Source organism: Zalophus californianus, chromosome 15 (assembly GCF_009762305.2).
Source record: "Zalophus californianus isolate mZalCal1 chromosome 15, mZalCal1.pri.v2, whole genome shotgun sequence".
Lineage (NCBI taxonomy): Eukaryota > Metazoa > Chordata > Mammalia > Carnivora > Otariidae > Zalophus > Zalophus californianus.
Genome location: NC_045609.1, coordinates 32,314,489 through 32,330,428, shown reverse-complemented (window position 1 = coordinate 32,330,428; position 15,940 = coordinate 32,314,489). Strand labels below are relative to the sequence as shown.

At 55.1% G+C, this 15,940-nt stretch overlaps 1 protein-coding gene across 3 annotated transcripts in view; it reads right to left on the bottom strand.

The window, feature by feature from the left end:
• Window positions 1-10,872, bottom strand: part of SLC29A3 (solute carrier family 29 member 3) — a 44,370-nt gene extending 33,498 nt beyond the window's left edge. For all 3 annotated transcript variants that reach the window (XR_003520449.2, XR_003520450.2, XM_027597166.2), the window contains exons 1-2: window positions 10,820-10,872; window positions 7,323-7,624 (exon numbers count right to left, since the gene is read on the bottom strand). Coding sequence is in view for 1 of the 3 variants with exons in the window: in XM_027597166.2 (XP_027452967.1) it covers window positions 7,323-7,616 (294 nt within the window). In the remaining 2 variants the exon portion in view is untranslated. The remainder of the gene's footprint in view (window positions 1-7,322; window positions 7,625-10,819) is intronic.
• Between the last annotated feature and the right edge of the window lie 5,068 nt (window positions 10,873-15,940).

Genomic DNA, 15,940 nt, shown 5'->3' with positions numbered 1-15,940 from the left:
GCAAGCTTCTCAAGGAACAGCAGGTAGCTCAGAGAAGTGGTTCCCCGATATACCAGGAGCACCTGGCAACAGTAGCCCAGGCCCACCGTGAAGAGAAGGAGGCAGAAGAGAAGGAGGCAGCACGGCAGGATCTGGGAATCTGGGAATCTGGGCATCTGCCAAGTGTGCCAGGAAACATGATGCAGACTCAGATACCCCTGGGTCACAGCCCCGCTCTGGGCTTCACAGCCCTGGGCCATCAGCAAGTTACTTATTGCTTCCGCTTTCCTCCCCTGTCAAATGCGGGCAAAAACGCATCCTCATGGCCGGCTGGAGGCAAACAGGCAGAGCGGGGGTTTTTCAAATTACAGTTGCAGCCCACTAAAGAATATGAAATCCACCTAATGGGTCATGACTACAGTTTTGTTTCCTTTTATCTTTGGCTGCCTTCTCTCCTGTTCCTAAGGATGAATCACCTGCATTCCTTTTTTCTTTAAAGATTCTATTTATTTGAGAGAGAGTGAGCGAGCACTAGTTGGGGGGGGTGCGCAGAGGGAGAAGCAGACTCCCCGCCAATGCAGGGCTCCATCCCAAGGACCTGAGATCGGGACCTGAGCCCAAGGCAGACGCTTAACTGACTGAGCCACCCAGGTGCCCCTCACCTGCATTCTTTTCTGGGCCCCCCTCCCTGTGCCCCGGAGCCCATGCCCTCCGCTCATGGACCTCACTCGCCGAGCGCACAAGCTGGCTGCCGTTTCTCCTGAAGAAAAAAGAAAACCAAACCAGAAAATCCATCCCCTATCTTGACCACAGTTCCCTGGAACTCCCGTCTCGCTCCTCTCGCATGAGTTAGAAAGCTGCCTCCCTCCCCCATCCCCCATCCTCCAGCTCTGTCCAGCGTCTACCCCTCCCCCTCAGCACTGCTCCCCAGGGCCACCGCAGACCTACACAAGGTTAGAGGTTAAATCCAAAGGCAGCTCTCCATCCTCAGCCCAGCTGGCTTTAGCCACTTAAAAGGTCATCATGGGTGATCACCGGCTCCTCCTTGAAAACTCCAGCCAGAGACTGTTCTTGCGTGCGGATGCTGCCATTTCCGTTACAGACATGGAAGTCTTGCCGGTGAGGTATGCACGGGGCAAAACCAGTCCGGAAACACTCGAAAGCATTGGCCTGGAGCACAGGGTTGAGAGCATGTGACAGTCTGGGTTCAGACAGCCCAGTCTGAGTCCTAGCTGTCACTTCCTTTCTGCTTGGGAACAAGTTACATTTTTTGAGCCTTGGTTTCCTTCTCTGTAAAATGGGTATAATACCTATCCCTTGCACAGCTATAGTAAGGAAAGGGATAATGAAAATAAAGCCTCTGGCACACGGCCCGTTGTTGAATAAATCCCGAATGAACCAGTGCCTTAGCACATGGTGAGAGCTTCTCTCCCGGTGATATCTGGGTCTGGAGGGGAGCTTTGACAACCTGCCCTGGAGGAAGTTCTTCCGGAGAACTCTCATCACGTAGCCTAAGTCTATAGGGTGGGTGCTCTGGTGAGGGGCAGAGAACAGCTCCTCATTACCCCCATGAGGTAACCTTTCACTTGGATCACGTGGCTGTATGTTGGCCTCACCTGGGAACTTGAAAATGCTTGTGCCCAGGCCCCTCCTTCAACTGCACCAGAACCCGGTGGGTGGTTGGGGCAGGCGGGTGGGCTTTAAAAGCTCCCCAGAGGATTCTAGCCTATTCCACCAGGGTAGCTGGAGAGGCCAGAAAGCATGCTGGTTAGCAGCACAGGCTCTGCTCACCTCCAGACTGCTCCCGAGCCCAGTTCTGTCACTTGCTAGCAAATGGCCATGGTGAGCCTCAGTTTCTCCATCAGGAAACTGGGGAAGATAGTCCCTAACCCAGCAGGTTATCCTGCAGATAAAGATGGTAGGTCCAAAGGCAGGTAGGCATGGGCTTCATGGCAGGGACTTTGTGAAGTCAGCAGGTCATTGCCAAGACCTCTGATAATCTGTCTTCCAGTTTCCTCTTTTCCAAACTAGTTCATCCTAGTTCCTCTTAACCCCACGTCTCTGAATGGGGATGTCTGCCCTTGTTCGTAAGGATAGACTTCGTAACTCATGCTCTCCTGCCTTTTTGGGGGGTGCTGAGGGGTTGGGCCAGGACTAAGGTGCTGTAATGAGGGGATGTCCTAGGACACCCCCACCCCGCCCCGCTCACCCAGACCAGCCTGGGTCCCTTCCCTATAGAAGAAATCTCACTTCAGGGAGGGGGGTGGAGGGATGGGGTAACCAGGGATGGACATTAAGGAGGGCATGTGATGTAATGAGCACTGGGTGTTATACAAGACTGATGAATCACAGACCTGTACCTCTGAAACCAATAATGCTTTATATGTCCCATTAATTGAATTAAAATTAAAAATTAAAAAAAAAGAGATCTCACTTCATGTCTATGCCAACCCACGTGAAAGTGGCCACTATGGTGGTGGCCACTATGACCCCCAGATCTTCTTCTGCTCCTTTGCAGACCCATGCCATCCCTATCTTGGATTGAGGTGATGGGGTTTCCTCCCCAGCCATACAGGAACTAATGCAACAGATTTTTCTTGTTGCCGTTATGTGCTGGGCACTGGGTCAGCTGTGCCCAGGGCACAGGGATGTACGGCAGGAGAGCTGCATTCTCTACTGCAAAGAGTTCACAGTTTAGTGGGGGAGGCAGGCCCATCAGGGAACTGGGTATACTCTCATCACAGATAATAATACCCCTGCCTCACACAGGTGCCGTGCGGTTAAATGAGCTAAGGCCGGCGGAGTCCTGAGCAGTGGCCCCCTCACGACAGACACTCAATACCATGAATTGTGTGGCAAGTGCCAGAGGGGGAAGTGGGCTCTGGGGACTGAGGACTCTAGGGGTCTGAGGATCCCCCTAACTCAGAAGGGTGGCAGCAGGAGAGATTCCACTCCCTCAGACCGGGCTAGTGGGGCTCCCACCGGTTGGGGGATGGATGGGGCAGCAGCAGATCTCCAGGCCTGGGTCCTGGCCCTGTTGATACCAAGTCAGACTGTGGGTCCCACCCATGACCTGGTCATGTCCTGCAGTCCCTTCCGAGAGGAGCCCCGGACAGGCCAAGGTGCATCAGAAGAATGTGTGAGGAGGCGGCCACGGAGGGCTCGTGGCAGGGAATGACTAAGAGAAGGCGTGCTCCCTCTCCTCTCGGAGGTAGAAAGAGGGTCGGGTCTGGCTTATACTCCCTGGCCCAGGGGCAGCCCAGACGGGCTTGCAGGAGAGGCCAAGCGGAGGGCGAGAAGTGCCCCACAGGATCAGGGACGGCTTACAGAGCCCAGAGCCAAGGGAGGACCTGGGGGCAGGGGTAGGGAAGGGATCAGGGACACTGATAGCTTGGAAGTTGGGTCCAGAATCCAGGGGTAGAGCGGAGGCACCTGTTCTCCCAGGGTGGAAAACGAGACCAGACCAAGGGCAGGCTCTCCATTTGGCGGAGACAGGGCGTGGGGCCGTCCCGTCTCCAGGGCTGCCCCCTCTATGCCACTCTCTGAGCTTGACCAATTTTGCAATCATCTGTCCATTTGAATTCTCCGTGACATTCCCTACTGCCCTTGCTCACTATGTGACTGGAGGCAGGTTACTGAACCTCTCTGAGCGTGGCTTTTTGTCTAAACAGTTAAAGAGAGGCGAGTTTAACATCCCTGTGAGCATGGTGGACCCAGAGTCGGGCTCAGAAGATGGTGGCCACCATGGCGCCCTGCGGCACCACCTCTTCAGAGAAATTCTTCCTTGTTTATTCTCTAATTTTCTGGGCTCTGGGCCCAAAGGCCTGTGGCGGAGTTATTCAAAGTTTTGATTCCAGGGACTAGAGATGAGGAAGCAGGTGAGCAGGACGCTTTCTAAACCATCCCCCAAACTGTCCTAGGCAGAAGGGAATGAGCCTGGGAAGGGAGGTGACCTTGAAAGTCACCTAAATTGGAGGGGAGGGGGTCTGTACCAACACTCCTACTCAGCCAAACTCCCCAGCCAATGGTATCCGTCCCTGGGAAATATTAAAAGTACAGAAAAAAAAAAAAAAAACACCAACATTCGGAGCTAACTGAGCTGCAGGTGGTGGCTGGAGACAGACTCATTTGACTCCTCCCCCTCCTTCCCCCACAGTGGCCCTCAGGTGACAGAGCAGACCAGCCACCTCTTGCAGGGAAATCAGGAAGAGAGTGGGAACGAACTGGGGAGGTGGGTGGCAGGAATGAGGAATTAGGCAAAGAAAAATGGCCTGCGAAATGCAGAAACGCCCCAGCATGCTTGCTTCCCAGACCTGGCCCATGAATCGAGGGGTGACAGGTCTCTCATCTCTGATGCCAAGAGCCAGGAGCTCCGGGGACCGCAGGTACTACATCTGCACCTGCCAGCACTTGGAAAGAGGCAATAAAGCATCCTAGCAGGGCCTGGAATGCTAAGTGCCTGCAGCTGGGAAGGGGCTGCCATGCAGCGAGAGCAGCTCGAGGCAGACGTCCACTGCTCGAGGCCCCACTCCCAGACACTGGCTCCGGGGGCCGAGGAAACGGACAGGGGAGGGGACAAGACAGGTGCACACTCAGTCTAGCCCTGGGGGCCGCCATGGCCGGGTGCTGGTCCAGACAGACGGAGATCTTCTGGAAGAAGCCTAAGTGCGCTGGGCAATTTACCGAGGCTGGCAGGAACTGGGATGCTTGAGTCACAGGTATATAAAAGTGGCTCATAAAGCACCCCAGCTAAGCCAGACGTCTGGAAATACACCAGGGCCACATGCAGCTCGGCAGTGGGTGCCCCATCCCCCCAAGTGATGACAATGATAATAATGTTTGCACAGCACTTAGAGTGGCGGTGCCAGAGCCTGGGCTCAGTGCTTTGTGTGCATATTAATTTACCAAATCCTCACAACCTTACTGAGCCGGTGGTAGTAGCATCTTCCTGCTCTGTACCAGGAAGCCGAGGCAGCCCAGAGGCCAGAGAGCTAGGCCCTAGCAAAGGCAGGGTTGGAGCCCGTGCAGTCGACTTCCGGAAGCCACGCCCTAGCGAGGGTTTCTCAAACTCAAAGGGGCCGGTCCGTCACCTTGGGGGCTTGGTAGCCTGCAGCTCCTGACTCAGCTGGCCTGGGGTGGGGCCTGCATCATTAACAAGCTCCCAGGTGACGCCTGGTCCAGGGACCACACCTTGAGTAGGAGGCTCCCAAGTCCTGGACCACCTTCCCAGGATACCTCTTCAGCTGTGGAAATGGGTCTACACTACGCTGCTCTGGCCCTGGGGGCCTCTATGAGTCCCTCAGTTGACACAAACAGGCCTTGGCAGGGTGTCAGAACCAAGGGGCTGAGGCCAGGGGAGGGGGTGTGAAGTCTTAGAACGCCTCTGTCCCTTCCGCACCTCAGCCTAATTCAATCCCAGGCGCTGCGGTGGGGCTCAGACTGGGATTTTTTTAAGCTCCCTGTGTGATTTCAATGTGTGGCCATGTACAGTCCCGGAGACAGACAACAGGACTGCTCCAGTCATTGTGTTAGATTTATCCCTACAGAACTGGGGAAAGTTCTTTGGGGTTAGGTCAGGGATTTCAAGGGGGTGGTGAGCCACATGCCTGGCTATGGCTAGGGTCTGCTAGGGTTCCCTCTTCTCGTCCCCTGGAGGAGGGGGCAGCTGGCAACCCTCCAGCCTGGCATGCCTTCAGAGATGCCCACACTACCCCCATCCATGAGCTTCCAAGAGAGAGCAGACACCAGCCTAGATCAGCTGTGGACCCTGAGGCTCCTGATAGAGATCACCCAAACCTCTGAGCCTCTCTTCTCCACTAGGCCTTGCCCTTGGCCTCCATCCTGTCTTCCACCTGCCCAGCCCAGTCCTAGCAAGAATCCTGCTAAGTCCATTTATGCAGAAGCCCCCCATCCTTGATCTGACCACCCTCAATATCTGAGCAAGCTCCTCATCCCCCACCCCTGGTGTGCATGTCCTTGGCCTGCCTTTAGCAAGAACCCCCCTGCCCTTGATGGCTCCTCTTTTTTCCATCCACCAATTCCTCTAATTTTCCATCCACTGAGCTCTCACTCTGCTCCTTGGCTATAAATCCCCACATGTCTTGTAGTATCTGGAGTTGAGCCCGATCTCTCTTTCTTATTGCAACCGTCTTGAGTTAAGCCTTCCTTACGTCTTAACAAGTGGCAGAGTAATTCCTGTCTTTAACACTGCCCCTGCCCAAGGGAAAAGTCACGCCACAGAGTGAGCAGCCCCGATGGCGGGAGGGGGCTTGTTGTCACCAAACACTAAACACAATGTTCATGCCTCACCCTGGCATTCAAGGCCCAAGCAATGACTTCAGGGCCCAGGCAATGATCTCAAGCCTTATTTTTCCCTTACGTGTACCCCCCATACAGGAAAACTCAGTGCCTTACTGCCCCTCACACACCTGAGCACCCCCCCATCCTGCCTCTTCTCAGGCTTTCCCTCCCACCTGGAAGATCCCCTCCCTTCTAGTCCACCTGCTCTGAGTCACAGTGATCCCTCCCCTGGTGACAAGACTACTGACCCCCCAGTCTTCATTTCCCCTGTCTCCCACAGCTGTACAACCTCCCATTTTGGCTGGGCACACAGTCCTCTGGGATAACGACTACATCTAAAGGCTACACTTTTGCAGCCTCCTTTGCAGCTCATGTGGTCATGTGACTGAGTTCTGCCCAATGCCATGGAAGCAGAAGCAATGTGTGTTACTTCCAGGAATGTTCTTATGCCTCTCCTTCTCCTCTTGCCGTGATCGCTGGAGCTCCAGCAGCCATCTTGGACTGCGAAATGACCTTGACCATGGAAGCTCTACATGGTGGAGCAACGAGGTTCCTGACCACATGGGACATCATACCAGCGTTGCGCTGGCCCCTCTAGACTTGAACAGGAGAGAAAAATTAGCTTCCATCTCATTTCACCACTGCTTTTTTTTGGAATTTTCCGTAACAGCTGAACTTACTGCTATCAGAGCTACCTTTTCAAATCCCTGGAGTCATGAACTCTGGGTTCTTGGGCTCACCATAGGACAGTGCAGAGAATCACCACTTGCATCTTCTGCCCAAGTTAAATAGTAAGCAGGCTGGAGGCTGCAATCATGTCTTCCCCACCACATGAAGCATGAGGCTTCACACACCACACAAAGCGTGTGTCAGGAGTGAGGTCTTTCTACCGTGCTCCATACAACGCACTGGTTTGCATCCATATTCTCAGCAGGCTGCAAACTTTCCTGGAATGGTACACCCAGGTACAGTCGCCCCATCCGGGCTGCTTGCTCCCACGGCCCCCACCCACTCCCCGGCTCCCCGGACGAACGCGCCCTTACCAGGATGTCCGAACCCACGGATTCCTCCCCCGAGGCTGGGTTGGAGCAGTTGCGGAGTTTGAATACCCAGTACTCCTTGGCAGTGATAAAGAAGTTCCATGGCAGTAGGCCGCCAATGCCCAAGCTGAAGAAGATGATATAGGTCCCATGGAAGCGGTCCTCGGGCCTCTGCAGGCCGGGCGGGGGGCGGTCGAGCAGCTTCTCAAGCAGTGTTTCCTGGTCAGCGCGGAGGGAGCTGCTTGCCGTTCTGTAGGTGGAGTTTGAACTGTGATGAAAGTCATCCTCGGAGGCCATGGCCACGGCTGGAGCAGAGAGACACAGAGACAGGGCAGGCAATCAGAAGCTTAGGCTGGGCCCGGCTAGGGACTCACCCGTCCCGCAAAGCTGACTCTGCCCCGACCCTGCATCACCACAGCATATGGTTAGAGGGGGAGAGGGAGGATCGGGGAGACCAACAAGATGCCGGGACTGTAAGTGACCAAAGCATCACCCCCGTCCCCGTGCAGGACAACAGAGGTAGCCAACAAGCTGGGGGCTGGCCGGGAGGAAGGCCATGTGATGCAGTGGGACCTACGGCCATCGATCCAGAAGGGCAAACCTGAGCTCAAGGCCTCCAACTGTCTATGGAGCCATTAAAAAAAGGCAACTAGGACCCTTGATAGGCAAAGCATGTTCTCCAAACTCTTTTCAACTTTATGTGAGAAAAGTAAGGAGCAGGAAAGTGCATAGAATATGTTATGATTTGTGCCAAAAAGCAGGCAGGGTTGGGCTGGGTGGGGAGGAGAATATCCTGCGGAAGGACACAGGGGAAATTTCCGAGGGGTTGCCCCTGGGGAGGGAGGGGTCTTCACTGCCTCCTCTTTCGCGCCTTTGGAATTCTGAACTATGTGAAGGGATTATGTATTCAGAAATAAAATTATAAATAAAAATAAAGGCATTCAAATAAAATAACATTTAAAACAAAAAACTAAAACCATGGTGTCTAGAGCAGCCTTGAGAAGCCAGTTTGAGAGATCTAATAGGACACTCCCTCATTTAATTTTTGGGAAACGAAGGTCTGAAGAGCAGAAGGTCACAGACCAGGTCCATGGCCAAGCCTGGGTTTGTAGCTCCTGCCCGGGTCCCCACCTCTGTCCCTCACATCCCATCAGGAGACAGCCACTCCCAATCTGTGACAGCACCTAAAACTTAACTGAAATTCTGGGATGCCTACATGAACTTGGGCAAGTCACCATGCTTCCAAGCCTCAATTTCCCCATCTATAAACCGAGGAAGGCCTTTTTTACGATGCTTATGTAACTGCAACTGGCTGCCAGTGCCTGGCCCGTGGTAGCAGCTGCTGCAGGAACATCAGCATCTTCCCTGCCATCCTGGACTTGTCCCCTGGCTGGCTGGCTGCTGAATGGCTGCGAAGTAGCACGCCTGCTTCTGTCCTCTATATAGCACCTAGGACATGGCGGCAGCTTGATAAATGGGCAGTACTTCCACAGAGGTGAGGATGGGACACTGCAGTCTCTCCTGCAGTAGCTCCCCCCGCCCCAATACATCAAGAAATGAACTCGGCTTGGCCCCCTCGGAGGCTGAGCCTTAGACTCACAGCATCAAGCCGGGCCCTCCTTCCCTGGGAAGATGGGAATGCCCTGTCACAGAGGCACATGGCCTTCTCTGGTATCTCAGGAGAGCCTCACAACATTCCTTGGAATTAAGCAGGACAGGAATTCGTGCCTCCCTTTTTTCAGAGGCAAAGAATGAAGCCTTGAAGGCAATTGATTTGTCCCACATTCAAATAGTAAGAATTCCCAGTAGCTAAAATGAAATCCGGTGCTCATGCAATGTCAAGGTCTGTGCCTCGCACTTGAGCATGACAACAGCACAACATGACAGGTACCACTCTAAGGCTCATTTCACAGATGAAGAGTGAGGCTCCAGAAGGTTCAGTCATTTGGCCAAGGTCACACAGCTGCCAAATGGCAAAGGACGAGGTTACATAGCCAAGCAGTCCGAGGCCCACCCAGGAGAGGAGGCTGGCTGGCAATGTGAACCCGTGTCTGCTGGCTCCAAGTACAGACCTCCTTCTAGAAGGCCTCACGGACAGTGAGCTGTGAGCAGAGGTGAAGAGGATGCAGGGCACCCTCACCAGTGTTTGCTGAATGAATGGACTCTGTCTGGGTGGTCAGGATATTCCCTCCTATGGGGGCATGTACCCTGCAGCCGGCAGGCAAGAGGCTGCCAGATGGCCGAGCATGAAAGCCAACAAGTCTATTTTCAACTCCCCTGGCTGAGCAGTGCCCTTTCCTAGCCTTGTTCTACAGGAAGCCCAGCTCTGACAAACTAACCAGTGTGGGCACACATGCAGTGTGCATGCCCAGGTGCAGACACACACGCATTTCTCAACTAATGTTTAGAAATGTAAAAACTATGACCCATGTAGGACAACAGACAAAGGACAAGTGGTTCTTTCCAGATGCTCCAGCTACAGGGGTGGGGGCGGGGCCCGTGGCCGGCTTACTCTGGCCCACTCTCATCTCCACAACATCTATTTGTCCAGGGCCATTCAGCCTTGACCGAGCTTCTGAAGAAGGAACCAGAAATTTTCTCTAACCTGGGTCACAGGCCAGGGCACTGGAGTGAGCAAAGTCTTACTACTCTTTATAAAAGCTGGCTGCTGGCTTTTTGGATTAAAAGGAAAGAAAGGAAAAAGAACGCTAAGGAAGAGCCCTGGTGTCCGCAGTGTGGGCTGGCTGTGGCCTGCCCTGTACTCAGTAATCTGCAGGAGTTGGCCAGGCTTGGCGGGGCTCCCTTCCTGGGTGAGTTGGGGGAAGGGGCAGCACCCCCACAAAGAAGCAGAAGTGTGTGGTGCCTGGGCTGCTGCAGACCACCATCTGGAACTGGGAGGCCTGGTTCTGAGCAGGTTTCTGACTCTGGCTCAGTCAATCTCCCCACTGTGCCTCGATTTCCTCACCTGTGAAATGAGGGTAGGGGAGCTGGTGATGCTAACCCACGGGAAAGCACTTCTGGGGAACAAAGGGTGCCACCCAGACACCATGGCAGAATCGGCTTTGGGGTTGGAGGCACCCCCAGCCTCAGACTCCCCTAATTTGAACTAAGAGTCGCCACCTTCTGGATACTTTGGGCTGACTCGTCCATACCCAGGCCCCCCACAACCAGGCAGTGGGGTCCCACGTCAGGAAATCCATGAGGAGGAGGAAGAGGAGGGGAGAAAATCCAGGGGGAGAAAGAGCACAGCGACCCAAAAAGGGAAAAAGGGGGGGCCAGGAGTCAGAGGGGGCACGATGGGGAGGGATACAGTGAGAGATGAGAGGCGCCGCAGCGGGGTGGCTGGGGCTGCTGGGGCTCCCCCTCCCGAGGTTCCCGCGGAGCAGCCCTCAGGAGGGCTCCTCGGGGGAGGCCGCCGAAGCGTGAGCCCAGGGGGCGGCCGGGAGCCTGAAGAGCCGGCCGGGGGTCAGGTCCACGCCCGACCACCGGCCCGCACTTACTGTCGCCGCCGCGCCGCCGCCGCCGCCGCCGCTGCCTCCCCGGCCGCCGCGGCCACTGCGAGTCGGGGCTCCGAGGGGCCGCAGGCCGAGCTCCGCCTCCCGGCCCCGCCCCGCCCCGGCCCGGGCCGCCGACGCCGGCGCTTCCCGATTTGCAAACCCTTCCCCGGCCCGGCGTCCCCGCGCCGCCGCGCCCATTGCACAGGCGGACCGAGTGAGGCGCCGGGCGCCCCGTGCACCGCCCGCCCGGGCCCTGGAGCGCGCGCCGCTCGGCCTCCGGGCTGCTGCGCGCGCTCCTTCCGCCCCCTCCCCGGGAGCCGGCCCCTGCGGTCCCCAGAGCCTGCGCCCCGGGGCCCGGAAGAGCTCCCGCTCGCCCCCAGACTCCTGCAGAGAGCCCCCTCTAACTGCAGCCCCCATGAACCCTGCTAGCCCAGCCACCCAGCTTTGGCGCCTAGTGTCAAGGCCTCCTGTGTGCCAGGCCAGCGCCATGATGCTTTGCCTTGTCACCGCCTTCCGGAGGCCCATCGTCCGGCTGAGGCGGAGGGGAAGCTGGGCCGGGGGCGGGGGTCGGGGTGGGGGTGGGGGGACCGGTCCTCGGGACCATCCCGCCAGGCTCTCCCACCAGCCCCCGGACTTTCGCGTTCGCGTCCCAACGGCAGGCCAATGGGGCCACCTTTACCCGCCCCTCTTCCTCTCTCTGCCAGGCCTTTCACCCCTCGCAAGCCTGAGGGCCAGGGGTGCAAGTATGCGCCTTTCACAGACAGGGGAAGGCGGCGCTTGCGGCACGCCGAAATGGAGCTGGGGTTCTAAAACCCCTGCCCGCCTGTGATGGCCCCCGCCACAAGGGGGCGCCCAGTGCTGGGTGCTCTGGGGCAAGGTGAGGCTCAGAACAGTTTCCTTCCTTCAACAGACCTACTGCAATGAGGACCTGTGATACCGTGATATAAATATATATTTGGGGGGCGCCCCAGTGCCTCAGTTGGTTAAGCGTGGGACTCTTGGTTTCAGCTCAGGTGTGACCTCAGGGTCCTGGGTACAGCCAGGCACCAGCCTCTGCACTCAGCGGGAAGTCGGCTTGAGATTCTTGCCCTCTCTCTCTCCCTCTGCTCCTCCCCCGCTTCCCACACGCTCTCTCTCTCAAATTAATAAAAATATTTAAAAATACATATATACATACATGTATATATACACATATATATATTTGGTGTTAAAGAAAGAAAACCGCAGGCCCCAAATGACTGAGTTCCCAAACCGGGCCTTAATACCCAAACTAAATGCAGTTTCAACCTCCGCCAGAAATGTGGCCTTAACTGGTCAGTCAGGAAATATTTCTTTCCAGCAGCACCAAATGAATCTGTCACCTGGGGCCCCCTCTATCCCACCCCACCCCCAACGGAAGATAAGGCAATCCACGTGATAAGATATCTTGCTTTTCCCCTAGCAAACAACCTCCATGGGAGAGATCTTTTTTTTTTTCCTAAAAACTCTTTTGCCCCCACCCTCCTTTTATAAAAACCTCCCATTTTGTACAGTGCCTCGAGTGCCTCTCTGCTTGCTAGATGGGGTGCTGTCCAGTCCATGAATCATTTAATAAAGTCAATTAGATCCTCAAATTCACTTGGTTGGATTTTGTTGTTAACATTGGTCTGGACATGAGAGCTTCCGAAACCCTTGGAATTTTCTGGGTAATAGAGGTGATAGTGATGTGGTTTTGGAATACAGGTGAGGTTCGGGGGAGTGAGGTCTGGAGCCGATGAATTCTTGAGACATCTTTGGGGCAAAATGGTGGTTTAATAAAGCACGGGGACAGAGCCCGTGGGCAGAAAGAGCTGCTGCATGTGGGTCTTGAGGAGTGGGGATTATATACTCCGGAGCTGGGGGACATAAGGAAAAGGGAGGTTTCAAAAGAACTTTCATATGCTAAAGAGGACCAACCTACTGGATTCCTACAAGATACCAGAGCTCAGGCCACTGTCAAGTTAAGGTTGTTTTCCCTTCTAGCAAGGTATTAACATTAAGATAGTTGGGAGATCCCTGGAAGAATGTCACACACATGGGTTGCAGGGTGTCAGCTTATGCTCTGTCTTCAGCTAGCCTTCTGCTCCCTCATCACTAGGAGAGTTTTGTTTGTTTGTTTATAATAAGCCCCTTTTGACCACGCCAGGGTTTATGCTAATCAGGTGACTCTTGCTGGGCCCCTAGATAGCTTCTGGATGGGGGAAGGTTGTGCCAGAGGAAGCAACCACAAATTTAGGGGTTGGGATTTTCAGCACCATACCCCCCCTCCGCCCCAGGGGAGAAGAGGAGCTGGAGACTGATTTAATCACAATGACCACAGAGTTCATTAATCATGCCTATGTGCCTCCATAGAAACCCCTAAATGATGGGGTTCAGAGAGCTTCTGAGTTGGGGAACACATCTCCTTGCTGGGAGGGTGGTGCCTGGCAGCTCCATGGGGACAGAAGCTCCTTTGCTGGGGACCTTGGACCCTGTTCATCTGTATCCTTTATAATGAACTGAGGATAGTAAGATAAGTGTTTTTCTGAGTTCTGTAAGCCCTTCTAGCAAACTATTGAAACTAAAGGTTGGGGTGTTGTAGGAACCCCCGACTTCGTAGCCAAGTCGGACAGAAGTCTGGATACCCTGGGCAGCCCATATGTTCTACTGGCGTCTGAGGTGGTGACAGTCTCAAGGGACTGATGCCATCTCCCAGCGGTTGTGTCAGCATTGAACTGAATTGCAGGACACTGGAGAGAGGGAGAATTGGTTGTTGGTGGGCAAAAAACCCACATGTTTGGTGTCAGAAGTGTTGAGAGTGAAAACTGTGCAGAGGCCCAAAGGTAGGGAGGGCTGGGGTCTTGCTTTAGAGGAGCTTGCACCCTCCCCGGGGAGGCAGGCCAGCATTGGAAGCCCTGCAGGGGTGTGCATGGTGCGGTGGGGGGCATTGGTGGGCAGGTGCCAGGAGTCAGCAAGGACTGGGCACCCGCCCTATTTCACAGGCGCAAGTCCCAGGCTCGTAAAATTAAGTAGCTGGCCCAAGGTCACAGGACGGTGGAGCCTGTATTTGCTCCCCCTGCAGGTGTGTCTGACTCTGAAGGTGGCACCTGTTTTCTGCTCTCCCACGTGCCCCTCCTAAGGGCCTGGGGGTGGGTAGGGTAAGAAGTGGGATGCAGGTAAAAGGGTATGGGGCTTCCCGATCTGGCGGAGGCCAGCGACATGGGAGGTAAAAGAACTCACCAAGGCAGAACGAAGGAGGTAGAAGTTTATTGACTACACTGCAAGGAAGAAGCAGGCCGGAGAGTAGAGAAGAGACTGTCTGCTAGGAGGCGGTGGTGGGGAGCTGCAGTTAAGGGGGGAAATGGGGAGACATGGGAATGTATGGAATTTTCCCCTTTATGGTACCTGTGTCCGATTTTTTTTTTTTAAGATTTTATTTATTTGACAGAGAGAGACACAGCGAGAGAGGGAACACAAGCTCAGAGAGTGAGAGAGGGAGAAGCAGGCCTCCCGCCGAGCAGGGAGCCCGATACGGGGCTCGAACCCAGGACCCTGGGATCATGACCTGAGCCGAAGGCAGACACCCAATGACTGAGCCACCCAGGCGCCCCCTGTGCCCGATTTTGAGCAGCCCATGGGTCAGCCAGGGCCTCTGGCTATTTCCAGGTGGGTCGCCTAATGAGCCTGTTTGCAGTCAGCTGGGGGGGGGTCACTGTGGGCCCTTTTATCCCACTCAGGTTTCCATTGTTTAAGCCTGTGACCTAGAAGTGGCCTCTACAAAGGGTTTCTGGGGAGAGGTGACCTTGGAGCTGAATCTTCAGCATGCTTGTGGCCCATGGAGGACGGCAGGGAGGACCTTCCAGAAGGAGCAGAAGGCTAAAGTGAAGGCAGAGGGGAGAGCGGTGACATGTTGGTGGAGTGAGGGGTACGAGGCTGTGAGAAAGTTCGGGACTGGGACGGCCCTGGGAGCCAGACTGGGGGCGTGGTCGTCACCCTGCTGGCCACAGCCTTCCTTTCCATGGCACAGCATTCCATAAGGGTTTTGCAGGAGAGGAGAACAGGCCCCACCAGGGCTAAAGAGGTGACCGTGGTGATCGCTGGTCACAGGCAGGGCAACGGACTAGAGGCTGGGGCCACTTGGCTTCAGTATCTGACTGATTTGTCCAGCCTAAAAAAACAGATCCATATTTGCAAGGTTTTAATAATTTGGCCTCTTACGCGTTCCAGGCCTTGAACCATCCTGGCTCCCATTCCTGCCTCCCGAACCTAAGTCAGTGCAGTTTGAAATATCCAGCCCAAGACACTTGGACCTTACCTGAAAGGTGGGGAAGGGGTGGGCAGAAGGCGGGAGCTGTGGGGGGCCCTGGGACACTGTTTTGGAGGATTTGGAGCCCCTGTGTGGTTCTTGGGGGGAAGGCAGAAGACTTGTCTTGAATCTGTTTGCTCAGCGAGCTCTCTGTTCCATTTAGCTTGTGCAATGTGCAGATCGGGTCAAGCATCCGGATTTCCCCAAGACGCTCCGATCCTGTACACTTTAACTACAGCTGACAGAATAGGCACTGTCGACGGTGAAATAACAAAAACCAGAAGGCTGAAGACCTTCCCAGATGCTGTCCCTGATGGGGAGGGGGGTGGTCAGGCGTCCCTCTTGCTGCACTTGGCCTCCCAGGGCTGGGCAGATGTTTTCAAGGGACCCAGAACTCGACGTGGAGCAATTCCAGCAGAGAGTAAGTGTCTGTTAAGCAGGACTGCTGCCTGTCAAGGAAGGGGTTTCTTCAAAGAGCTCTGCGCTGGCTGCCCCCCACCTCTCTCCTGCAGGGACACCTACTGGGGTCCAACGTACAACTCCATAACTAGGTACGCCAGTTAGCCTCATTTTGCATATGAGGACCCTGGGGTTCAGAGAGGTTGGTATCTTGCTCAGAGTCACACAGCTACTAAGTGGCCAAGACTTAAATCGACACCTTACTGCTCCCAGAGCCCAGCTGGGGACATTATCCAAGTCACACAAGCTCTTAACCCAAAGCCTGCTGACCTGTAGGCAATTCAGCAACAGGCAGAACCTGCATATTCACACAGCTGCTGCTGTAGAAGTTAGCCAGGAGGCTGCCGAGGCCGCCAAGGCAC